Raw genomic sequence first — 26,606 nt, 5'->3', positions numbered from 1 at the left:
CTTATTTTCAAGTCTTCCTTTTGTTTATCTAAGTTAGAATTGAATTTACACTTAACTGTCTAGCCCAGTGGATCGCAACTCTGTCTGCATTTTAGAATCACACAGGGAACACTTAGAAAATATAGCTGCCAGAGGTTCTGCTTTAATGAATTTGAGCTGAGGCCTAGACACCAGTTTTTAAATTATGCTCACCAGTTTTTAAATTTTAAATTTAAAATTAAATTTTAAATTTAAATTAGACACCAGTTTTTAAATTATGCTCACCAAATTTTAAATTAAATCCCCAGGTGATTCTAATGAACAGCCCGAGCCCAGAACCACCACTATAGCTAACCACACTTGAACTAGTTCTAAAGAATTAGACTTGTGTATTTACTAGTAGTGACTCAAAACAGCTTCACCCATCCTGACTTAAGAACCTTATTGTAGCTTACTCAAGGATGTGGGTATCAAATCATTCCTTTCTTCAAGAAGTAGAAAAAGCTAAAAAACCACATAATTAGTCAGCAGAGTGAATGGAAAGAAATTTACAAGATCATAATTCAACAATCTTTTTTAAGATGTAAAAAATGAGCATGTTTGCTTGGATAAAAATGAGCCATGCCTTACAGCAGACTTCCAGGGCAATTATGTAAGAAGAAAAGGTATTTTTTAAAGGACATTTTCTCTTATGTGTATTATTTTCCTTTTTGCTTTGAAGCTATACAAAACAAAGATAACCATCTGAAATACAGACCGGAGGCAATTCTGCTGAGCCTGCGGTTTACGGGTTCAATGGAAATCGGATACACTCTTCTTTTAAGAAAGCCACCTTGACTGGAGCACTGGTAGATGGATCAGTTCTCAGGGAACTACCTCTATTTTTAACCCCCGTCTAGTTCACTGAGTGACCCTGAGCAAGATATTTAACTGGTCTCCAGTCTCTTGTGCCTCTGCAATCGACACACAGTACCAAGTTCTAGAATCAGCGTCATTCTCATCAGTAACTTACCAGTGTGCTGCCATCGGTCCAACGGAAGTCATGTTCAAACATCTTGTCATTGAGGCCTATCCACTGATAATCATGGCCCACACCTGAGAAGGGGAACGACACAGACATTTTATTATCTTTCCCACATATGGACGAAATGTATCAAAGCAAACTATTTTTGGCATGAATCATGCATCCTCTTTTCTGGCTGGATTTCTGTTTAGTTGCTCATAAAAATCTTTCATGGTCTATCTTTTGTTCTTCTGCCCAATGTGTTTTAAACCAAAAAGCTAGTTTGCAAATATCGTGAAACATTAAAATATCAGACACGGACAATTATTTCCCTAGCAGTGCAGGACAATTAAGCATTTTTTCCCATCTTTACTCATGATACAAACTTTCCACTTACTTTTTATTAAACTGTGCAATTGGCAAAAATTCAGTGAACCAATAAAATGTGACAGATCTCACCCATGCTAGCCTCATTTTGGAAGCCACATGTTTCTTCTCAAAGCATTTTTAATGGTGAACACCTAGACTGGACAGATCTGCAAAACTTCCTCAAAAATAATTACTTTCACCATGAAATGAGTCACAGGCAAAGACACCATGAAAAAAAGTTAAATGAACCTCTACTCAGATTGCAAATTAACAAACTTCTAAGAGATAGCAGGCATCACGAGAACATATTTAACAGAGCATCAAACAATGCTTCATGAGCAAAAAATGTCTACATATTTTCTACCTACAAGCTAGCTGCCCTCCTCTCTTCGCTATAGTCTAAGGAGTTATTAAACAGCTCTGTTAATAAGTTTCATTAGCTTTCAGTCTCCCTCAATTCATGTGCTTAATATGAGGCCCACTTTCTATGGTCTAAAATAATTAGAAACTTGGATGAGAACCAATTATGCACAGAGGATAAGATTAGGGTGCTATTTATAATTCAATTTTAATTACTGGGATAAAAATAACTGAAAGCAATTTTCTCTTTTACTTTAGACAGCATATGTACATATTCAAAACAGAGACCAAAAGCCTGGGAAGAATTAGACTGGAAACATAAGAGGTGGTCATTTCTTTAAGTCAAAATATGATCAAATAGTAATTTCATATGATTTGACCTATAGCATGCTGTTTCAACTATTACTGCTGGCAAACCATGAAATGCCTTCCTATGTTACAGTTGAATGTTTTTCAAAGTAGGGGGCTCATGTAGTAGAGGTGATTTTAGTTCACAGATGAAGGATTTAATAAGTTGAGTCACAACTGAGAAAGCTATTTGTTTTCAGTTAGATACAGGAAAAACTAAGAAGGTGGTAAGAATGAACGAAGCTTCAGAAAACCCATGTATATTTGGTACATACGATTCACAAACATTTGTTCTTCATGAGACAGAATGCTTGTGAGATGGGCGCCCTGCAGACGGCATTCCCGTTCAGCTGCATCCCACGTACGTCGATGGGCAAAGTACTTGTAGCACTGCCCTTGAAATTTGTGCCAGCCATAGTCACATGTCTCTGTGTCTGGGAAGAAACAAGGCAGGGGCTTATTAAACTCATCTATGTCATTCAGACTTGATTCACCCATCCAAAAGTTCATAGAAGACCCAAGCCAATATCAATGCAACGTCCTCGAAGCAAGGGATTCACAAATTTTGGTCATGATGACAAAGAAATTATGATAAAGAGAGCCCAAATTATTCCTGCCAAGTGGGTGGCAATACATCTTAGGACTGGAAAGGCACTATCGAACTGCTCTTTCCCTGATGAAAGCCAGTTTCAGCAGGAGAAAAACTGGAAAAGGGGCCATTCAAAACCTCCTTAGACTGCAGTGTCTACTGACTCACTTGTGAAGCAATTGGGGCTAATTCCTTGCCAACACAACTTTTCTAAAGAGCATCATTCAAGTGATAAGATAAGAATTCTGGTTAAAAGGATTATGAATGCTCTATTTGCTTAAGGACTTCAAAGGCTCTGGAAATAGTCCTTTCCCACTTCCCGAAGAGAGAGCTAGATGGCCACAGGCTCTTGTAAGATTTACTAAGAGAAGAAAAAAATTCTTCATCAGTCGGCAGCTTCTGGGATATAGCTAAGGACTGTGAGCCTTTTTCCCCAAATGAGAGGGAATATAGGTAACTCCCAGTGCAAAAGCATCGGGATTTGAAGTTTATCAAGAATGACTTTAATTTAGTACCCCTCATTCCATCACACCATATACACATATGCATATGTGTATGTGTATATAAATATATATTTTTCTCTTTTGCAACAAGCACACTGTAACCAGTATCCTGGTGAGATGAAAACACTTTTCAAATATGTCTAAATTTTGCACTGGCAGTAAGCTTCAGCTATAATTTCTAGGTTGCCAGTTTTTAAGTATTTCATAGGAAAGCTGTCTTGCTCATAAAACTGCATTTTTTTTTTTTTTTTTTTTTTTGCCGTGCCGCAGGGCATGCAGGATCTTAGTTCCCTGACCAGGGATAAAACCCGTGCCCCTGGCAGTGGAAGCACGGAGTCTTAACCACTGGACCGCCAGGGAAGTCCCTAGAACTGCATTCTCACTGGCAAACTTCCCTTGGACTTGCCCACTCACAGGTGAGATTAAACTGTACGTTAGTAATCAATAGAAATAATTTTAACTTTCGCGAAACATCTCACAAAGATACTGAACTAGTTACGCGTAAAAACTAACAAAACTGCGAAGTTTATGAAATTGGAGACACTGTGAAAACTCCAGGTTATCTCATGATCATCCTCCCCTCCCCTAATTTTACTGATTGATGAAGATAAAACTCTACTAGATGAAATGAATGCTCGTTTTATATGTCTGACTTGGTGGTCAAGTTGAAAGATTGTCTCCTGATTCTCACTGCATTTCCTCCTCGTCCTGTAATTCTGGGAAAGCTTGCATGGTGAGAGAGTTAATTTTTTCCTGGCTTCAGTGATTTAGACCATAATCATACAACAGATGCAGCTTATCTCTGAGAGCAGTCTTTATTTCAGTTTAGTCTATCAGGCCTGTTGCTTAGTTAGAGCCAGCTGACTAATTGATTTAAACAATGTGCACCGGAAGTTTTGAGTTATATTACAGCGTTGTTTGGACACCACCAAATTTCACAGGAAAGGACACAAGACACAGTTAGGTGGTTTGGTATCACAGTAGCACTTGGCACACAAGAGTGAAGCCTATTTTGGCTACTTGGATGCAGTGATTTTTTTTTGGGGGGGGGATGGGGAGGTCCCATGGAAGCTTTCAGAAGTGAGGTGGGAAGGGTGGGGAGTGTTGGGAGCCAAGAAGTTTTCGCCATTAGAAGATGGCCGACATCCTGCTTCTCTTCCTGCTTAATGAGATAAAAGCCCGCGCCTAAAAACGAAAGCCCGCGCTTCCAACGAAAGCCCGCGCACGCAGCACCAATGATAATTTGCCAAGTACTTCCCTTATTCTGGATCCCGCCCCCCTTTCTCTGTACTGTATAAATACAGCTACTGCAGCAATAAAAATTTGAGGCTTGATCAGGATTTTGTCTTGCCTCCATTCTTTCGCGTCTCCTGCCCCTTCTTCCCTTTTCAACCCCTACAGGTTCCTCCTTGGACTCACAAGGATTTGTCCTGCTGGTCGGGACTCCCGGGGACGCCCGGGGCCGTGCACAGGGAGGAAACAGATCTTCACATATGAAGGGGTTAGTTTATAGAGGAGGAGAGTTGGAAAATTTTTTAGACTACCCTTACTGACAAAGTCAATGACATGATATTGTAATAGCATAGCTTCCCTTAACCTTGGAAATGATCATTTGTTTGAAGTCACGCAGTTTAAGATTCTAGAGGAGCCGTAACTTACTGAATAATATATCAGAAAAAAATTATTCTGTACACTCTTATCCTCTATTAACCCAAATGGTTTTAGTCTGGTTTTCTTTCTTTGTCTTTTATCACTGAGATAGATTAAGTATTTTTCCTCTTACACACAAAACACCAAAGGAACCTAAAGTTTAGATGCATGACAACGACATTGTTATAATGCCTTCCTCAATTAGCAGGTGTGTATATTCCTATCAGGACATGGGTCCAAAACATAGAGGCAGTGGTTCTGCTAAAACCAAATAGGGACAGATTATTTATCTGTACTCTCATAACTTCCCAATGATTGTAAATAATGTGCAAATCACACAACAGACGAGTTTTTATTTTTTAAAAAAGCCAAATATCCACACTGATTCACCTAATTTTTACTATTCATGAATTCATCACATATGTAATTAAGGACTATGTATCAAATAGCATCTTCTAGGAGGCTATTCTGAAAGGAGAATTTCAGAAGCAGTCTGTTTTTTCCAACTTACCTAAAAATAATGTGACATACATATCATCTATTAAAAGGCAACTCTTTTGGACTGATGTTTTCTTAAGTGTTATCCTACACTGGGAAATATTTCTTATACTTTAAAACTCCCATAGTGCATAGGTTACATTACAAAGTCCCAGATTTAGTTTTGCCTGTGTGTTTCGGGGGAGGTGGGGCAGGGTACGACAGCACTTGTTCATGACCACAGAAGCTGAAACTGTCACTCTTAAACAATCTCACTAAAAATCTATTCTCTTTATGCTATATAGGTAATGTTTTCAACACTTCTGACATGTACCCCTCAAGCCTTAAGAAACTGTCAACACTTCAGCACTTCTGGCTGGCAAGCTGTATCTTGACTTTGGGGGCAAACTGTACAGAACTGTCTCTCCAATGTTCTAAGACCTTCTTCTAGATTTTAAGATCTGTTATCATTCCACCAAATGTGTCCCCTATTTCAGAGTTATTGGGAGTTGTGAAGTTTCTAAAGCAGAGAACAGAATAGGTCAGCTGAAGAAACAACACAGTCATCACCGAAATTTGGATAGAAAACTGTTTAGACAACAATACTGCTGTTAATGAAGAAAACATTTGTTCTTAGGCAACCTGGAAAGAGGAAAAAAAATCAGTGTCCTGGCAATAAATCACAGGAGCACAGCTGCATCTGGTAAACAGACTGGGATAGCTGTTTCTCAGCAAATAATGTGGATGAAAGTTAAACTTGCTTTAAGATAAAATAGAATATACTTGACAGTTAGGTGGTACCAGAAATGGAAAAAAAATTAAAAATTTCCTCTTTAATATTCTTTTAAAGAGAAGAAAAAGGTAATTGGTCCCAAACTCCCTTCCAAGGATGTTGCTGCTGAGTCTATCAGATTCACATATAAATGAAAGGCTTATATGTAAAAGTTACTTTAGAAGAGTGAAGATACTGAGAAAAAACTGGACTTTCCAAGGCTACTTAGGTTCATTTTGCCCACTGTCTAATTTACTAGCTGTGTGACTTTGAACACATCACTTTTCCTTCCTGAGCCTCAATTTCTGGCCCACTTAACCCACAGAAATACTGCTAGTAACCAAAGGAAATGGTGTACCCTGGAGGCATATGGTAAATTATAAAGTATTCAACAAATACTATCTCTTTTTATTCCCTGCCAAGAATTATGCTGGGTTAGGAAGATCAGAGACATTGTTTTATTCAGAGCTCTATCGCCAGTGCCCAGAACAGTACCTGGCAGACAGTAGGTTCTCAATAAACACTTGTTGAACAAATGATTTTTTGAATCACTCCTTATACTTGGAACTAAGCAAAGCCAGAATCGTTTTTATCAATAAGATATATGAATGTCTCAAGTATCTCACCCTTTTGTTTTCTTCAACAAATAGCATCTTTCTTACTGTTTTTCTTAAAGAAGAGGATCTTGTCTGGTCAATTATCATATTTACCTTTTAAAATTCTGAAACAGACCCATCCTATGCAATAAAGAAAAAGAAAAAAAAACAACCCTAAAAAACCCAAGCATCACCCATCCCCTTCCACTGGCAATTCAATGCATGCTCCTTTTACTTTTGCTTTAATTGTGGTGCCATCCAGATTAATGCTGCAAAGCTGAATGTGAGGCCAGACCCAATGTGCCTGAGTTATTAGACACTCAATTTCGTTTTGTCTGGTGGAATGGAAGTTTGGCATTAAGTACTTTTGTCAAAGCCAAACCACCGTATGACTTTAAGTAGAGGAAATCGATGGTCCAAAACTGAGTGTGCAATTTGTTTCTGATTGACGGGCTCAGAAATGTTACCATTAACCACCCAAGGGCTTCCCTGGTGGCGCAGTGGTTGAGAGTCCGCCTGCCGAGGCAGGGGACACGGGTTCGTGCGCCGGTCCGGGAAGATCCCACATGCCGCGGAGCGGCTGGGCCCGTGAGCCATGGCCGCTGAGCCTGCGCATCCGGAGCCTGTGCTCCGCAACGGGAGAGGCCGCAGCAGTGAGAGGCCCGTGTACCGCAAAAAAAAAAAAAAAACCACCCAAAATACATCTCATGTTGGCCATGAAATGCAAACTACAGGGATCACACGATTCAAGCCATCATGAATTTAAGCCTTTCTTTCATTCAGAAAAAGTAGATGTTTCTTCAGTAGGAAAGAAACCTGGTTCACAATATCTTTTCTGTATTATTTGCCAAGCCAAGACGAACGTATTCACACAACTGTATTAACTCATTCTCCAGAGATGATTGACTATGAACAATAAGCCCGTTGAGTCTCACGTGCTTAGGGGGAGAAAATAAAGGCAACTAACATTGAATTCAATACTCCTTGGTACAAGCCACATACATGGATTAAAATCAATGCCTAATTTGTCCCCAGGAGGAATACATACAACAACATTCCTTTAGGTGGACAGATGTCCTTAAATTCAGCTCAGTGTGCCTGTCTGCAATTCCATTCTATCAGTAAAGCAACAGTGATCAAATCAACACTGTTGTTCAGATGTTGTGAGCTACGAACACATCAGGAAACCTAATGTATTTAGGCAACCTATGAATTTCCTCTGCAAAAAAGAATTTGCAACATGGCCAAAATTGCTCAAAAAAAAAAAAAAAGGGCTGTCTAGAATTAACAGTTGAAGTATCAACCTGTTCATCATACAAATGTTGCAAGAGCTCTTACCTTGCTCGCAAAGTGCACCAACGTAGCTTGGAAGGCAGAGACACCTGAAGGTATTAAACCCATCGACACACGTGGCTCCATTGCGACAAGGATTAGAGTGACATTCATCAAAATCTGAAACAAAATCGTAAAAGGCCACAAAAGTACTTTCAAAACAGGTCAAAGGATCTTATTTAGTATAAGATTGCCAGGTGAAATACAGGATAGCCAGTTAAATTTTAATTTCTGATTAAAAAAAGGAGAAACTTTAGTATGTCACATGCTTTATTTAGGGCATACTTATACTAAAAAAAAAAATCTTTTTTTATCCAAAATTCAAATTTAACTGATCTTCTAATATTTTTATTTGCTAAATCTGGCAACCCGAAGAAAATTTCAAATATATTCAGAGTAGGATCATTATCTCCATTGCTTTTAGATGAGTCACAGGAGTCCTAAAACCAATAAAGAATCCCCCTAGCCTTCCCACTCCCTATCCCAGCTCACACTCTGATAACCTCACATGTGGAACACTGAAAATGCTTAACTGAGCATAGCCTCTGGGCTCTTCCCTCTCCAATATATCCTTCACTCTGCTGCTTGTCATCTTCTTTAGACACAATCAAGATAATTTTACTCATTGGCTTCTGAACATTCCAAGGGCCCCAATTATCCAGGGCAGTGGTCCTCAAAGTGTGGCCCCTGGACCAGCAGTATCAGCATCACCTGAGATTAGAAATGCATGTTCCCAGGCCCACCCCAGACCTACTGAATCTGATACTGTGGAGGATGGGAACAACACACTGTAGTTTACCAAGCCCTACAAGGGATTCTCATGCATGCTAAAGTCTCAGAATCACTTGACTAGAGTATGAAGTAAACCTCTTCAGTACATTGGATCCAGGACCTTCCTAGACCTATCTAGATCCAACCTGCTTTCCAATACTCTTTCCCAATGTTTCTCTCTCACAAACCCCTAAGTAGGCATCCTGAATACTCGTAGCCCCTAGGATGCATTCTGCAGTTTGTGGTCTCTGTGCTTTTGTTTGCTGTGTTGAGTCCCCCTCTCCCACTTATCAAAATCTTCCCCAACTTCAATCTGTATCAAATGCAACCTTTCTAACATAGACCTCTATGATCTCTTGTGATGAAATGAATGCCTTTATTCCATAGCATTTTGTAATTCCACTAAAAATTTAATTAATCTTTGTATTAAAAATGAATATACAAAGTAAATTAAATTTCTAAGAGGTATATACTGTATTCTTCCCTAAAGAAATGGCCTTAGGAAAAATATTATATAATAATGATGGCAAATACTTTTATAGTGTTCACTAAGTGCCCGCACTGATCTAACAGCTTCACATATAATAACTCATTAAATTATTTTTAACTGATTGTAATGTGAAAAAGAATGGGGGCAACAGAAATGTTTTTATACATATATATGTAAATTTGATATTTAAAATATAATTACTTCTTAAATGTTATCTATTGCGATCTCTCTATATCCTCACTGATTAGTACACAAATTGAGCTTACTAGCTCTGTTGACTTTTTTTTTTTTTTTTAAAGATAAGTATTCTTTTAACATGAATGCTGGGGGTTTTATCTCAATACTGCTGTGTAATCTAAAGTGTAATCCATGGGCCTTCCTTATTTGATCATTATGAGTAAACCATTACGGTGCTGCCAGAAGGAGTACCTAGTCAGTAGATCCCATCATTTCTTTTCTAGAGTCAACATCTATATTCAGCCAAATCAAAACTGGGGTCCTTTTTAAAAAAAATTTTTAAGGAAAAGGAAACCTAAATAAGAATGGGAGTAAAAGAAGCTGATACAGTAAAGGGACAGTGATATTCTTTGGAACCCAAAAGAGAGAAGGAAGACAACAATGTCACAAGGTCTTGAGGGAGAGGTGGGTGTGGCTGGTCTCTGGGGACAGCCAGAGAAGGAGCTTTCCTGTTCCACATGAGACACAAGTTATCTCAAAACAGAAAAACTCCCTATTTTTTAAATAGAGCTTTCTTACAAAATTTGTATTTAAATTGATAATTTATTGATACACAGATGTGGGGACAGATCAACATATTTGTCAATACTTAACACAACTTTACATTTGTAAAGTCTATGTGTAAAAAACACACAAAGACACAGCTGACCCCAGTAAGCTTCACTGAGTCTTGGGTATATCAACAAAATTCAGTAAATATCTATCCCTCTTTCCCACACCCTACTTAACTTACTCTAAGATTTTAATCTCACTTAACATGTAATTCATCTACACGTAGGTTTCTCCGAAATCCTCTGATTGATTCAAGCAATATAAATTCTCCCCCAGTACATCTTCTGGAAAAGCACTACAGTCTTTCACGCGAGAACCTCTTACCAAGTTCACACTGGTCTCCACTGTATCCTGGCACACAGGTGCACACATAGGAAGTTTCAGTAGGATAACAGGTGCCCCCATTAAGGCACGGGTTCGTTTTGCAACGATCAGGTCCTACCATGTTCAGGAAAGAAAGAAAAGCAATTAGGCTCATCTCTAAGTTTCAACATATTTTAGCATAAAATGCCACTTCTTGCTACCATAACATAAGCTTTACCATAGCAATTTAGAGATGCTACACATTAAAAATTAACATTAACTTTTCTCTCTGGAGTGTTTCTTGGCATTGTAACTAATTATTACAAATTGCATCTATTCATTTCTGGGATTCAACCATCATTATTTTAAACAATATTTTGTATGGTATCTGGCAACTAATACATTCTACTGCAGATTTAGTTGGCATGATAATGGCAATTGATTTTAGTCAAAATGATTACACGTATGTGCACAGTGAATGGAAAATGTATTCTTTTAAACGAGGTTAGTTCATGTGAAATGGCTGGATACACAGAACATGCATTCTTTTTAGCATTGGCTTGTTACCATCATTTGAATTATTATTGCCTTTTACCACTTAATGCTCAGAAACTTTTTCTTCGAAAGTGTGCACTGAAGTCTCTTCTGCTACATTAATATGCTTTTTCCAAAAACACGTTCCAAATGTACTCCTTTAAACTATACTTGAAGAAAAGCAACACATGGATTAAACTCTACTGTATAAAAACAAACCCAAATACAAAAACCTCACCTTAAATGAAACCCCAAATTTTTATTACAATTTTCTTATTAAAACACAAAATTGACACTCCTAGTGGATCAATATAAAGGCCAGAGATACAAATTTATGAGGTGAAAACAGTTTAATACGTATTTTCTAAATGCAAGTACTTTTACACTATATATTATTCTGTAATATATTATTATTATTCTGTAATATATATTATTACATATGTTATTGTGTAATATATATATTATTCTGTAATATTGCATGGATAACTTTATTTACATTAATAGCTTATATATATTATTTGAATACTTTTCCATAATTGCTTGTTTCAGATGTTTAAGAATCCAAATGAGAGTTAAATGTTTTACAAAAGAATTGAAATAAATAGGTCATATATGGAATAAAAACCATATTGTCAAAAATTGAAGTCCTGAAAGTCTGAAATAATGTACACGAAGAAAAGATGTCTACTTATGAAACATGAATATTTGGATAAACAGGTACTGCTATAGAAGATAACTGAGCCTTTCCCACCCAGGAAAGTCAAACTCACACTTTCTGAGTGTTAAGAAAATTCTGGACTACTAGAAAGACTTGATAGATACACATTCGCATGTGTGGGTTCAACATGATAATTAGGTTAACTCAGATGGTTGCAACTATTTCTTCAAAAGCGACCCGAATTTTGCTAAGACTCTCCTATAGTTCTAAAGATATTTAAAATCGCCCTAGCCATTTTAGCCTTCTGCTTTTGAAAGCACACTGCCTAGATGACAAGGCTATGGTCAACAGCATATCTACATGCTGCTCTTAGTGCAAAATCCAAATGACATTTAAGTGAAAGGGCTTGGTAAAGTGCTACGTGCCACACAGATGTGAAGTACAGCATTATTCCCACCACAGACACGAGATACCATGCGAGAGTATGGGACAAGGACTTGACAAGGAAGGGGGCTGTGAAGTTAAAGTAGTTTAGATTAGAATAGTTTTGTTTTTGTGCATTTTATTCTCCCCTAAACACTCTGTAGTCATCTCTGAAAGCTGAAACTGCAACAGATAGACCAGGCAATCCAACAGGAGCTACTGTTTACTGAATTAGCCTAAAGTGACAGTGTGTTTTGCAATGAAGACGCAAGCTCTGATTCTAGGTAATCATTGTGGACTGGATAACTGGTAAACATTTCTCATTCATTTGTCAAATCTAACTCTCTCTATATATATAGTTATTACCAGTGATTTCTATATCATATTTTATCTAACCTGAAGTATATTTCAACTAAAGTACAAAAGAATAAATATTGGCCAGATTGCTAGGTTATAATTTACAGATTAAATAAAGAGTGACAACAAAAAGATCCATCAGCCACCTTTGATCAATTTTATTCACGAAATACTTCAAGTCATTTATGAAAGTTACACTTTATGACTATTTCACTCTATCTGAAGCACAACAAATTGAAGCATTAGTAGCACAAAAGATAAGTTTGAAACGATCAGAAGAATAATTCTAAGTACAGCCATGCTGTAAAACATATTCATTAAAATATTTTCATATATTTGATATCATATAAATATGATATCAAAATATCTTCTGAAGCACAACAAATTGAAGCATTAGTAGCACAAAAGATAAGTTTGAAACGATCAGAAGAATAATTCTAAGTACAGCCATGCTGTAAAACATATTCATTAAAATATTTTCATATATTTGATACATATAAATATGATATCAAAATATCATATTTTTTTGGCTTCCCTGGTGGCACAGTGGTTGAGAGTCCGCCTGCCGATGCAGGGGACGCGGGTTCGTGCCCCGGTCCGGGAAGATCCCACATGCCATGGAGCGGCTGGGCCTGTGAGCCATGGCCGCTGAGCCTGTGCGTCCGGAGCCTGTGCTCCGCAACGGGAGACGCCACAACAGTGAGAGGCCCACGTACCGCAAAAAAAAAAAATCATATTTTCAACCAACACAGTCCTAGAAGTACTAATTTTTTTTTTTCTAGGTAGCAACTAGGTAGTGATAGCTACTTGTGGATTCCACTGACATTGTTATTTCCATTGTTCTTGGAAAACACCATTAAAGTGAACTTTTCAACGTTATCAAGCTAGATTAAAAGGAAAATAAATTCTACACAGTAAACATGCCAAGATTTCTGACTTACATATCATTAAATATCAATTATTCATTTTTATACCACCAAAGACCAGTAGAAAAAACCACCTACTTTGGAGTGGGGCTGATTTGGGTTCAAATCCCGCTTTTGCCATGATGTGTGTGGCTACAACCCCGGGCAAATTACAGAACTTCTCTGAACCTCCACGTCCTACCCTTTTAAATGGGGATAATAATGTGTGCATTGTAGCCTTTTTGTGAAGCTTAAATGATATAGTCTATATGAACCAGCATCAAATTTGTGCTTCCTGTCCATTCAGTAAAAAAAAAACAGAAATCTTCTCTCAACAGGCAGAGCTTGAATATATACTGGATGAATACTCCCTATGGCTAGGCACTGTGTTAGAAGCATTATGTAGATAATCTGGAGCACGGGAATTACACAAAAGTATGAACTGATAACCAATATTGCATGAACTATGTGAAGTGTTTATTAAAGTTATTTACTAGTCTCATTTTTAAAGACCTGACAGATTTTGATATTGCCATAATTGCACCCATTCATGAGAGATTTTTTAAAAATAAGATGCTTTTCCTGTTTTTAAAACTAAGATGTATAACTACGGGATACAAGACAAAGCAATACTTTAGTTGTGGGCAAAACCAAACTGAATTTTCATACCATTAACAATTTCAATTTTTCCATGTTGCAATTGTATGTTGTTTCTTACACCCAGAAAAATACAAAGCATATCTTTAAAGCCCCCAAATAGTCTATACTTACTTTCTTTGCATCTCATTATGGAATCAATACTATGGCCTGTCCTGCTGTTACATGAACAATACAAAAACCTTCACTGATTTTAACATCACAACAAAAATTATATACACATCTCTGTTAGGACCAAGGGACTGTTTCCAAGCTTGGAAACAGATTTATCAGTGTTGTGCCCTTACCTGGTAAATAGATTGCTGTGCCTTCCACTGACTCTTCATTAATGCCAATCAGGAAACTGGTTTCATTAGAAGTTTCCAGAAGGGAAAATGATGGTGTTGCAAGCTCAGTATTTAACTCTGCGGTGCTTAGTGTCGCCTGATTATTAGAATCAAGAATCCTCGCCGATACTTGCTGTTCTGGTGCTGCTACTGTGGAATCCTCCCCTCTGATCAAAGCTGCTTGTGTTTCAGGGTTTATTTCCAGAGGAGAAGGGATGGTGGGCCTCTCAGAAGTCTGTGGGCTGGCCTGAGGCACCACACCTGCCTCGACCCCATAAATCACAGAAGCAGAAGTAGAATGTGGCCACAGTGTAGCACCTTCTAACACAATTTCACTTGCAGCTGTGACAACAGTCCCAGCCTCAGGTGTTTCAATACTAGGAAATACCTTGACTGTGTGTCCAGAAAGTTGAACACTGGTTTTGTTTTGCGAGTCTTGGGAAATCTTAGTTTCTTCTTGAGCAATGAATTCTGTGGCAGAAGCCTCCGTTTGTTCTAATAATTTAGGTTTACTTTCATCTTCTGAAGGCTCTGTGTCAGGAGATATGGATGGAGGCTCAGTTATGTGAAAGTCCTCTTCACTTGAGGGTTTGAAAGTCACTTCAATATTTGCAAGTTTTCCTGGGGGTACTGGGGATGTGCTGGCGTCTGTACTTGGCAGAGCTCTTGGCTGGGGGTCCTCTGCGTGCTTAGAGGCTCCTCTGCCCAAGTGGACACTGAGTGGAGGAGATGATGGTGTCCGAGAGAACAGCTTTGCAACAGCTAAAACTGCTGATGTATCCGTGGATGCTGGGGGATTGGATCCTTCCATCACATCAGGTGCCTCTGTTAAACTCTGAGCCGTAAGGTAGGCAGTACCAATACTTACGTAGCGGGTAGGATCTATCAGTGCCTCCTCAGCCCCGGAAGAGAATTCTGGTTGAAGAGAGGGACCCACATGTTTCTTTTCTTCATCCTCATTCTGTGTCCTTTCCAAATGGCTCAATGTTGATATTATTTCACTTTGGTCCGCAATAGCTTGACCATCAGACAAAGTGCTTGATTCAAAGATGTCATCCAGGGTTTTTGCTTCAATTTTTGGTTCTTCAATCTCTGGATTAACTGTGGCAGACTTACTAGGAATGGGCAGGGATGTTGCTGTGGGAAGCAAAACATCTAATTCTGTTTCTGGGCTAGGGATGGGTATCCCAGGTGTGAAGATAAAGCCCATGTGATCTAACTGACTTCTGTTTTCAAGAGGCATTGATTCGTTATGTGTTGTCTGAGTGTAATTAGCCAGAAGAGTATCACCAGAGGCCTCAAAGTTTTCCTCGGTTGAAGAGAGGTTAACAGCTGCCTCAGACTTCTCTAGAACTTGAGTGCTGTCTTCATTACTGCCAGGTGGCCCTGAGGGTACCTCTGCATCTAAGTCCGTTTGCATTCCGAGGATGTCTTCATATATAGGTTTAGTGTGATCAATATCTATGATAGTATTTTTATCTGATGTCAGCTCAGGTAGAATTTCAAGGATGGTACTCTCTGTAATTGTCAATATTAAATCCTTGTCCTCTTTGTCCAGATCTATAATAATATTTTCAGTGGCTTTTCTTCTGTCAGGTTTTAACGTGGAATCCTCGAATCCCCCAAAATGGTCTTGGAAACTGTCTGCAGCACCTTCTGTGGACATTTCATATGACATTGTACTTGACAGTGTGCTAGTTGGACCAGGGGAGCTTTCATTCTGCTCTGAATGAAGAGGCAGCACCATTGAAATTGTTGGGAATCCATCAACAGTAACAGCTTCAGCACTTGGAACCTCAGGATGTTTTTCCAGGGATCTATCAGAAACAAATGTGGTGCTGCCTTGCCTAGTTGCCTGAGTAGTTCCAGAAGTGTGGACTAAATCAACCACATCCAATTCCCCAGATCCTTCTCCAGAATGTTCATCAAACCAGTCAGATGGTTTTGGTGTTGATGTAACAAATCCTTTGGCCATTTCAGGACCATAAGTTCTAGCCAGAAAATCAGTGGAAGAGGTTGCTGTTTCTTTAGTTTCTGCTGTTGAAGTATTCTCATTAGAGACTTGATCAGTCGTAGGCTGTGGTCTCCTAGTCTGGATTTCTTCTGCCCAACTGTGTGTCTGATTTTGAGGATGTTCCATGTCTGTAGAGAAAGTGAGAGTTGCTGTGAAGGGTCCTTCTGTTGTGGTGTCACTTAAAATTTCTAGTAAGGTTGTGCTGGATGCTGTCTCACTGGCTTCGAACATGCTGTCTATTTTGGAAATGAGTGGTCTGATTTCATTTGCCACATTTCCCATTCCCTCATAGTCTCCAGTTGTGTCATTTAAGATGCTGGTTTCTAAACTTTGCACTTGAGAAGTCTGGGGATATAATGTGCTAATGACCCGTTCTATTTCAGTAAAATTCACTGATACTGTAGTAGGCAGAACTTCTTCTCCTGATCCCAGCCCAGAGAATAAAAGATCCGTATCTGACTCTTCAATTATTGGTCTCATAACTTTGGGAAAGGGTTTTATACTTTCTTTCTCTTCGATTGTTGAACCTGTAATTACACTTTCAGCTGGTACTGATTCAGTCACTGAGGCAGTAGCTAAAAAAATATGGGATTTTTCAGTAACTTCAGGGAGAGTAGTATACGACTCTAAGCCCTCTGAATCTAGGTTTGGAGTAGACAAGTCAACTGAGGAAATGCCTTCCCCCTCTATTTTCTTATTGTTACTGTAAGTTTTCTTTGTTGTTAGTGTAGAATAATCTGTGGTTCGGAGTCCAGTTTCAGGAAATGTTTGTGAATCGAAAGTTGTTTGTTCTGGTGCAACAGAACTTTGAGGGGGTTCAGAAGACTTTTGTTCTTGAATCTTTTCCTCTGACACTGTTTCACTTTCAATTCCTTGCCTTACAGGGTTGACTTCTTTCCTGGGCCATAATTTGTCCGGCTCCATAGTTGGAGCAAAGTCCATTGAAACTGTCCCATTGACCTTCACTTCCTCCTCTTCCTTTGAAGCTTTAGTACTTTCAGCCTCTTCTGTTGGCAAGATGGTGGATCTTTTATCAGTTTCACTGACATCACCTTCTTCACCCAATCTTTGGTCAATAAATGGGGAATCTGTCCCAGAGACTTTTCCCACAGCCCTGGGAAACACTTGGTCAACAGAGCTGCTTACTGAGAGCAATTGCTCACCTGAGCCCTCAGCTGAGGCTGTGAACTCTTCCCAAGGGAAGGCTGAAGTGCTGACCAGGGTGCTACTAGGCTCTTCTGAGTCAGCTGTGTGATTACTGTGGTCTGATGTAGGTATTACAGATGGTGACATCTGGGTATCCTTAAATGCTGCATCCCCAGAGCCTTCCGTCATTACCGTTTCTTCTTTTGTTATGGGATGAGATACTGTCGAGTATTCTTTGAAGTCACCACTGAAATCTTCCTCCAAAGGAAAATCTGTAGAAAAGCCTTTTATTTCTGCCCCATGAGTTGGCTCTCCTGAGATCTCTGAAATCATGTTTTCCTTGGATGTTTGGCTTTTAATTTCAGCAACCTCTCTGTCCATTACAGTACTCAAAACTAGTCCAGTTGGCTCAAAAGGGAATACAATTTCCACATGTGGAGACAAAGTGCCAGCTGCTTCCTTTCTGGCTTGAATTTCAGGCTCTAAATTTAATGAAAATGAAGAAACAGTGGTGGTTTCTGGGTCAGCAGCAGCTTCTCCAGAGCCCTGCTCCATAAAGACAGAGACGGGGCTACCTGGGATGGTGGGCAGCACTTCCCGAACCCCATGTTGACTGCTAAGGCTGGGCTCAGCAGTCTGGGCCCCCAGATGGTCTAAAACGTTTGTTTCTGTAAAGACAAGAGTAGAATTTGCTGTTTCCGTTTCAGACTGTGTGGGTGTCATCCAGGACATAAAACTCTTCCTGGTAGCAGATACTGAATCACTAGATGTAGTTTCATTTGAGTTTTCTAATTCAGAGGGTAAAGTTAATTGATCTGATCTCTGCGTGGGCTCATGTACCTCAGCTGTAGAAGCCGTACCTGTAGTTCCCTTCTCCTCGTCTTTCCTTGTCTTTCCCTCAAGAGATGTACTGAAAGCCCACTCAGAAGTGTCTGTCTCCCTTGCAGATTTGGTAGGCACTACTGCAGAAGACTGTTCAGAAACTGAATATACGGTGGTTGCAGGAACATCCAAAAGGCTCTCTGTGATCATTATCTTGCTAGTGTCTAAAGTAACGAGAGAATCTGTAGTATTGTTCTGTGATAAATCAATTACCATGGCAAACATTTTATCTTCTTCTGCTTCCCCAGAGCCTTCTGAAATCGGAATTGAAGGACTTCCTGAGAACTCTACAATTTGTCTAGGGGTTATTTCCACCCAGCTTTCTACTGTGGACAGCGGCTTATCAGGCCGTGGAGTCCCTGTTAAGGTAAATGATACATCCTCTGAAACATGCGCTGATACAGAACTTGCAACTGTACTTGGAGTATATGTGGTAGAAGTACTTTTTTCTGCCTCTTCACCAATTGTTCCTTCTGTAGCCCTTGAAAAGACCATTTTTTGAGATTCTTGGTCAACGGCAGCATCTCCTGAAGACTCTTCAGGGAACAGAGGTACCGATTCAGTACGTTCATGTACCAGATTATCAAGGTCGGGACTTTTCTCTGTGATTGATTCTGGCCCCTCTGTGGCTTCTCCCTCACGGCCTGGGGCTGTGGGGAAAATATCAAGCTCACCACTTGAAAAATGCTCTGGTGTTTCAGGGTAAATCTCAGGTCTCCATGTAAGTTCAAGGGATTCAGTTGTTTCTTTAGACTCATTAGGTTGCATGGCAGTAGGCATTCCAGTTTTGGTGATTACAAACTGATGACTATCACTTTCACTGCTGTCTGAAAAATTTTGAGAAGGTGCAACACTTTCGAACTGGCCACGCCTAGCTTCTGCCGCTTCTGGGTCCTTGGGCACAGTGGTAACTAGATGCTTTCCATTTATGTACTGCACGGATGGGGTGGTCGTGACGTCAGTAGCATTGGCACACTCCTCGTCTTCCCCTTCATCCTCTTCACTGTGGTATAGATCAATTTCAATTAGCTCAGGTAAAATTTCAGCAATTAGATCATGCTCTGGATCTGTTTCTTCACTACAAGGCTCATCTTCTTTAGATTCTGAATCTATTGGATGACCAAATACCCTCAAATCACTCATTCGACCTGAAAAAAACAAAGAGTTTTCACAATACTTAAATAGAAGATTTGGCAGTGTACGACAGAAGAAATCGATAGCTAGGCTGGCTGATCACAGTCTCACACAAAAAGAAGGATTCAAATCTTTTCACATTAAGAGCAATCACCCTTCTATACATGGTTCTCAGTCTTCGAATTTGCTGTTTGATATTAGCAATGGGAAAAATAAATCTAATTTAAGATTGTAGCAACGGGTTATGAAAACTCTTCAACATGTTTAACTCAGCAATGTCCTTAAAATGGAACAAGGAATCACATACACACATTGTAATCATGAATTATAGGAATTCATCTTTGTGTGACCTGAAAAAAAGTTAAAAGTTAAGACCACTTCACCAGATCATACAGAAAAAGTAACTGATTGCTGTCCTTAATGTAGGAGGATGCTTAGACGCCCTCTATTCAATAAGGAAATGAGAAGCGATTCCTTCTGGCCTCTTGTCATAATTTGTCCTAGAGAAGACTGTTTTTAGAAAAGCAAAAGAGAGATTTCTTTATAGCCCTTTCACAGTGTGATGACAACCCCACCCCAGTGCAACAGTGAGACAAGACTTAGCTGCATAGGCTGCAGGCACATCCCATACACAAGGGCAGGAAGCCCTGGAGGGAGAGGGGGGTCTCCACGCAGGGATGGCTCACTGAAAGCACCAGGAAAGAAGAGCCCTCCACACCTTTACACCTTTATCCTTCATGAGAGGTGACCTGGATTCGGTCAGTTATCATTCTTTTTATTAACCTTTTCTCCAAAGGAAGTTCACGAGTCACAGCTAAACATCAGAACTAGCATACTTTAAATAACACTTATCCTCAGAACGTTTCCTAGATTGTAGATTGCCACAGGGTACCAACCACTAAGCCCAATTGCCTTTTCTGTCTCCAGATATCCACCAGCAAAGCTCCTTGTCCAAACGCCAGGAGGGAGGTCATTCTGCACCCTCACTTTCATCAGGGAGGAATTCAGTCATCCTAGGAGAGGGTCCTGTCACTGCAGCTGTCCTAGTCTCAGTGTCACGGCAGTGCAAAAAGGTACCTGTGGGTGTGCTAACCCAGGAAGAAGACAAAGAGAAGCACGGGGGATGGCCCCAGGAACACTGTCACAGAGTTAACTTTCAGCCTAGCCCTGATCCATGCCACACACACTTAGGCTGAACCTGAGAACTTAGAGGGGGAATAATTACGACGGAGTCACCCCTGCCCCCCATTGGTAGGGAGATGGCTCCTGTTGTAAGAAGCTGCTCCCGGGATGCCCCTGGTGGGACAGCAGTCAAGACACGGTGCTCCCAAGGCAGGGGCTTGGGCTCCATCCCTGGTCAGGAAACTAGAGCCCACATGCCACAATGAAAGATGGGGCATGCCACCACAACAAAGGCTGGGAGCAGACAAATAAATAAGCCGCACCCTTCTACACATGAAAGGATCAGTATCTAGCATTTACCGATGTCAAAAAAGAAAAATACTCTATTGAGAAGGTAGCAATATTGTTTATATTCTTTATGTTAATATAAATATATAAGAAGTATATGAACTATCAATAAAAACTTTATGGGGCTTCCCTGGTGGTGCAGTGGTTAAGAATCCGCCTGCCAATGCAGGGGACACAGGTTCAATCCCTGGTCCGGGAAGATCCCACATGCTGCGGAGCAACTAAGCCTGGGCACCACAGCTACTGATCCTGAGATCTAGAGCCCGTGTGCCACAACTACTGAGCCCACTTGCCTAGAACCCATGCTCCACAAGAGAAGCCACTGCAATAAGAAGCCCGAGCTAGCTCCTTCTCTTTTTAAAAATGGTTTGCTAAAAGAAAACCCCAAAGACCACAAGACTTTTATGTAACTGGAAAATATACATATTTACATTTATCCCTTTCACTCTAATAAAAACAAAAAAGAAAACTTTTTTTTTTTCTGTATCCCATTTTCACTGTATTGTCTCCATAAAACACTATTTGTGTTGGAGTGGGATACTCTTCCCTAAATATATATATATATATATATATATCTCCATCCTATTTAACTTTCACACACTACAAATCATTCCTTATATCTCCACCCCATACATTCAGCCTTTCAACTATGTAAACAAAGGAGTATAGGTATTCAAATGAATGAAAAATATTTCTACCATAAAGAGAAATGAGGTCAATACATAACTCCAGTATATTATAAAAATATAAAATGAATACAGATGATTTCTGCCACAGATGTAACAACTACTCCTAACTGCCAAACTTAAGGAAATGGCTAAATGCCTTACCTTTTTTTTCCCAAAAAGAGTAAGTTCATTTAATATTAGATCACTGAAGTTGTTACTGTAATCTTATATTGCCTCATGGTGTATATATTTTAAAAGAAAACATCTTCAGATGATAAACACCTTTTAATATGGCTTGTGTTGAAGGCTACCTTTCACTAAGAAAACAGAATGTGAGAGACTACCTACGCATATGCATATACAGGTATATGAGAGAATACATCTTTAAATGCTTTCTGTACAAATGAATCTCTTGAAATATCACATTGAGAGTCTTATCTAATCACCAAATTGAGTAGTCTCTCATTGTTAATACTACTTGAACATAGTAGAATTAAGCCACACTCAGTTATACTATTCTGTTCAACTCTGTAGCGTTTAACAGGAACTTCAAAAATACGCTTATCTTAAATTGCTTATAGTGTCGTTTTACATACAACCCTTTTCATTAGGTTTCACTAGGTGTAAATGAGAATTCACTATTAAGAATTATCACAGGGCTTCCCTGGTGGCGCAGTGGTTGAGAGTCTGCCTGCCGATGCAGGGGACGCGGGTTTGGGCCCTGGTCTGGGAGGATCCCACATGCCGCGGAGCAACTGGGCCCATGAGCCACAACTACTGAGCCTGCGCGTCTGGAGCCTGTGCTCCACAACAAGAGAGGCCGCGATAGTGAGAGGCCCGCGCATCGCGATGAAGAGTGGCCCCCGCTTGCCGCAACTAGAGAAAGCCCTCGCACAGAAACGAAGACCCAACACAGCCAAAAATAAATAAATAAATAAATATTAAAAAAAAAAAAAAAGAATTATCACACATACAGTTGCTAAATTCCCACAGCATCTTATATTTAAATACAGAAAGAATTTCAATAAGAAGCATGGGTCTGTGTCAAAAATATAAAAAATCTCCACCACATTTTGTACCTTTTTACAAATAGTGGAGATTAAACTAACCATTCAGCCAAGCTTCTCCAGCCAAACACAAGGATTAATAAGGCAATAACTGCTTGGTATTCTTTAGTTATAAACTCCTAGGCTAGGAATAGGGTAAAAATACTCAATGTTATTATAGATTTATATGGATTTCTAAATAAATTCCTTACTTTTTTAGAAAACAAAAATGATATAAACATATCCCACGATCTTCTTAGTGCATAATTATAGATAGAGGTTTCATTAAGTATCATGTTGGTGGCTCTAAAAATAAGTGGGGTGGAATAAAGGAGAAAGAGAAAAGACACAGAGGCATGTCAGTGTGTCAAATGTCAGCATGTCAAAGGAACTGACACCCTGATGCTCACTTACATGTTTTACAAAGGAATGAATAATTTAAAATAAAATGTTTTTCTAGCAAAGAAAACAAAGAAGTCATTGTAAATCAACAATTTATATAGTAATTTCATTGACTATCAACTCTTATTGTCTACTTAATTCAATTAATTAATTTCCCTGATATTCACTTTATATTCTCTAGTTTTAGTTCAATGAACAAAGGATAATATTCTTTTAGTCCATTTTGCACTTGGGTAAGGAACTCTGACATTTCTTATTGCTCATAAATCTATGAGGACTTCTTAGTATTTTAGACCATTGTATTAGAAAATTTCACCAAAAAACTCAAATGTTAGATGGAATACATTTTATAACCTAAATAAATATCACAATATTTCAATCACAGCCATACAAACACAGCAGAGAGTGGTCTTTGCACATACTTCACAACACAGCTCGGCATCATACTGGTTTTTGCATGCGAAATTAAACGTACCACCACAAATACGCATGGCACCCAAACATGTTATCTCCGCAGGACCAACTGATTGCACAAAATTTACTGAGTACCTATTATCTATGAGACTATATGGCAGACACGTTTACCAACTTTACAGAGACCTAAGACCTCCAAGGGTATCTTCTAAATCTCTCTCTTTTCTCTCTGAAACAAATACTCTTGCCAATAGGTTAGAGAAATGACCTTACTATAACTCTTTTCTCCCTATTTTTTTTTTTAAGAAGGACACTTTTTCAGTGTACATATTGAGAATGTACCAATCATTTAAATTAAAGTTAGGATTCCTTTTTCCACTTGCCTTACAAGCATCTGATCTGACTTGCCTCAGAATGGTAGAAAACACATCTTATTTCATCTTATGCTTCTCATGGTACCTTGAAGCTGGCACTGACCAAAGAACTATCAGCACATCGTAATAAACAGTGATTTTAAAAGTGCTCACTGGATATGTACTGTAAAAATATTTCACTAAATGAGAATTCTTAAATAAAACGAAGATATGAAATGTGAGTTGGAATCAGTTTCCTTTTTCTGAAGGAAGATTCCCAAGGAATCTTCTCACAGTTAAGTTACTAGTATTTATTATTAAAATAAGTTGTGTTCCAAATGGTTTCTTCCGTTTTCTTAGTATTGGTTTGAGGGTGACGAAAATACTCATTGCCCGGGGCTTTGAAGATAATTTTTTCTGCCAACAGATTCTCTACAGATAAATCTACATTTCATTCTCAGCGTGGCTAGTTTGTTTCCATATTTTTTAAATTTCATTAAACCTACCTAGTATAGATAGGTGAATTCTTTCCTACCACTGCCACCTACATCTCACCCATATTCCTATTTGTTTATTTAGTTTCTGAAATTACTTCTTCATCCCCCTTTCCTGTCACCACCATCACCCACCACGCATGCTATTAGAGAGTTGCAAGAGCTATAATTATTGCAAACCAGAAAAGTTTCTTTGTAGGGTGTGGCAGGGGGACACCTGTGCTATTGTGAAAGCAGGTATTTCATTACAAAGTTGTGATCTGCTCTACTTTGTACCAACAGTGCAACCTCAGGGAGTAATTAATATTCCCAGCTCTTAGAAGAACAAGTCCTTAAAAAAGATGGCTCTATTTTAGAATTTTATTCTAAGGGTGATATGACTTTTATTTGGATTGCAAGAGTCAAACCACAAAACTCCACAAGGTGTATGCATAATCTTTTCTATGTTTACATGAATGTATTTTAACAGCTTGACTTGAATATACTGGTACCACGGTTAATAGATTTTTTTAAATGGCATTTCACACAAAGCTTTACTGCTAGCTGACCTCAAATTATTCACCAAGTATTTTTAAGTACTTCATGGCAGAGTTTTGTAGACATAGCACAAGTCTTCCAGTCTTACTGTTAGCAGACACAAAACATAGTTGCTAAGATGCAGAGGCAGCTGGCTAAAGTTCATGTTCTCTATAGGGAATTTTACAATTTAAGAGCTTTTAATTAAATGTAATTATATACAAATCTACTCAGCAGAGAGATATTAGGATCACATTTCTTTATTAAAATAGTTTTCATCTTAATGTGCGTCAAAAAATATTTTGGTTCTTTATTTAAAAAATACAATAGACAGCCATACTGAAGTATTTAAGAAACACTTATAGAACTAAAATAGAGAAAACTGGAAGTTCTCTAAGATGTTTAAGCTTTCTGACACATACCTATGAATCTAATAACCAGACATAAGCAAATGCTTCAATTTCATTCACCTTTTGATATGTTCTTAATTAAAATAAAATGCTAACTGGCACCTTATAAAGCAAAGAAAACCACCTAATGTGCATTTCAACTAGATTGTCTCAGACATCCTAAATTCCCCATCATTTTCAAAATTTGAGGCACTAAAAATGGTGCCAACTCAGGATGTTGAAAAAAGAATTGACATTAGTGATCAAGATATAAACATCCTCCCCAAATCTTGTCAGTTGTTTTTGCGTACTTAATTACATTAATAATTGAAAAATCACGTGATATTTATATTAATACCCAATTCCTCCAGAAGTGAGAGATTATGCTAGAGGCTGGGAGATCAAGATTGGATTCTGTCAGGCTTCCCTGGTGGTGCAGTGGTTGAAAGTCCGCCTGCCGATGCAGGGAACATGGGTTCGTGGCCCGGTACGGGAAGATCCCACATGCCGCAGAGTGGCTGGGCCCGTGAGCCATGGCCGCTGAGCCTGCGCCCCCGGAGCCTGTGCTCCGCAACGGGAGAGGCCGCAACAGTGAGAGGCCCGCGTACAGCAAAAAAAAAAAAAAAAAAAAAGATTGGATGCTGTGACCTGCATCTCCCTATTAGCTCTGCTAGCTGAGGTTCATTTGGTGCACCACCCAAGCATGCTATCTTACACTGACAGCTCCCTCTTGCTGAGCGAGGAGCTCCATATTTTTCAATTCATGAATTTTACACCCAGAAAGGGTAATAAACAATATAAGTGTTTCTGATGGCCTCACTTTTGAGGCAGACATGATATGGGGATGATAAATGGGAATCAACTCTTTTCCCAAATTCAGATAATCCTCTAATAATGCTGTTCTTTCAAGTGGAAAGAATGTGTTTAGATACAGTCATCTGGTCTAAGTGCGCTTAAGGAGTTATCACTGAGTGTGGGCTTTTCTTGCTTATAGAAGAGGCCCAAGGGACTTCCTAACTTCCAATTTTTAAAGAGTAAGGGTTTTCCTGGAGAGCTTAATCAAGTAATTTTGGGCCCTTCAAGCATTTTTGAACAATAAGATAAAGAGCTATATGAAAGAAAATCCAGGTTATTTTGGTTTCTAAGTGTTTCTTTGAAAGCAGAACAAATAAACAAAAACCAACCATACCGCAGTACTTTTCTTATCTTTTTCATGTTAGTTCTCTAAGATTGTCAAAGCTTTTCATAGATAAATAGATGCTAGAGAGATAGATAATAGACAAATAATTACCAGATATCCTAACACCAGAAAAGTACTTTGGTCAAAATCAAGGATTTAAAATTTAAGCAAAAAAGCTTTGACTAAAGTAAAACAAATGCCTCTCATAAATACATACGTACATACATATATACATATATATGTGTGTGTGTGTGTATACATATATATATATATATACTTCCTTTTAAGCCCCCATATTATAGCTACT

General features: G+C 38.9%; 1 protein-coding gene across 2 annotated transcripts in view; it reads right to left on the bottom strand.

Moving 5' to 3' along the window:
* The window catches only part of VCAN (versican), a 112,779-nt gene that overhangs the window by 24,160 nt on the left and 62,013 nt on the right, over positions 1-26,606 (bottom strand). For both annotated transcript variants that reach the window (XM_024734333.1, XM_024734334.1), the window contains 5 exons: positions 14,153-19,381; positions 10,353-10,466; positions 7,985-8,098; positions 2,335-2,493; positions 992-1,074 (listed from right to left, as the gene is read on the bottom strand). In XM_024734333.1, the coding sequence (XP_024590101.1) occupies positions 992-1,074; positions 2,335-2,493; positions 7,985-8,098; positions 10,353-10,466; positions 14,153-19,381 (5,699 nt within the window). The remainder of the gene's footprint in view (positions 1-991; positions 1,075-2,334; positions 2,494-7,984; positions 8,099-10,352; positions 10,467-14,152; positions 19,382-26,606) is intronic.

Source organism: Neophocaena asiaeorientalis, unplaced genomic scaffold (genome assembly GCF_003031525.2).
Source record: "Neophocaena asiaeorientalis asiaeorientalis breed wild unplaced genomic scaffold, Neophocaena_asiaeorientalis_V1.1 scaffold184, whole genome shotgun sequence".
Lineage (NCBI taxonomy): Eukaryota > Metazoa > Chordata > Mammalia > Artiodactyla > Phocoenidae > Neophocaena > Neophocaena asiaeorientalis.
Note: the sequence above shows the minus strand (reverse complement) of the source record. Positions and strands in the feature narration are given on the sequence as shown.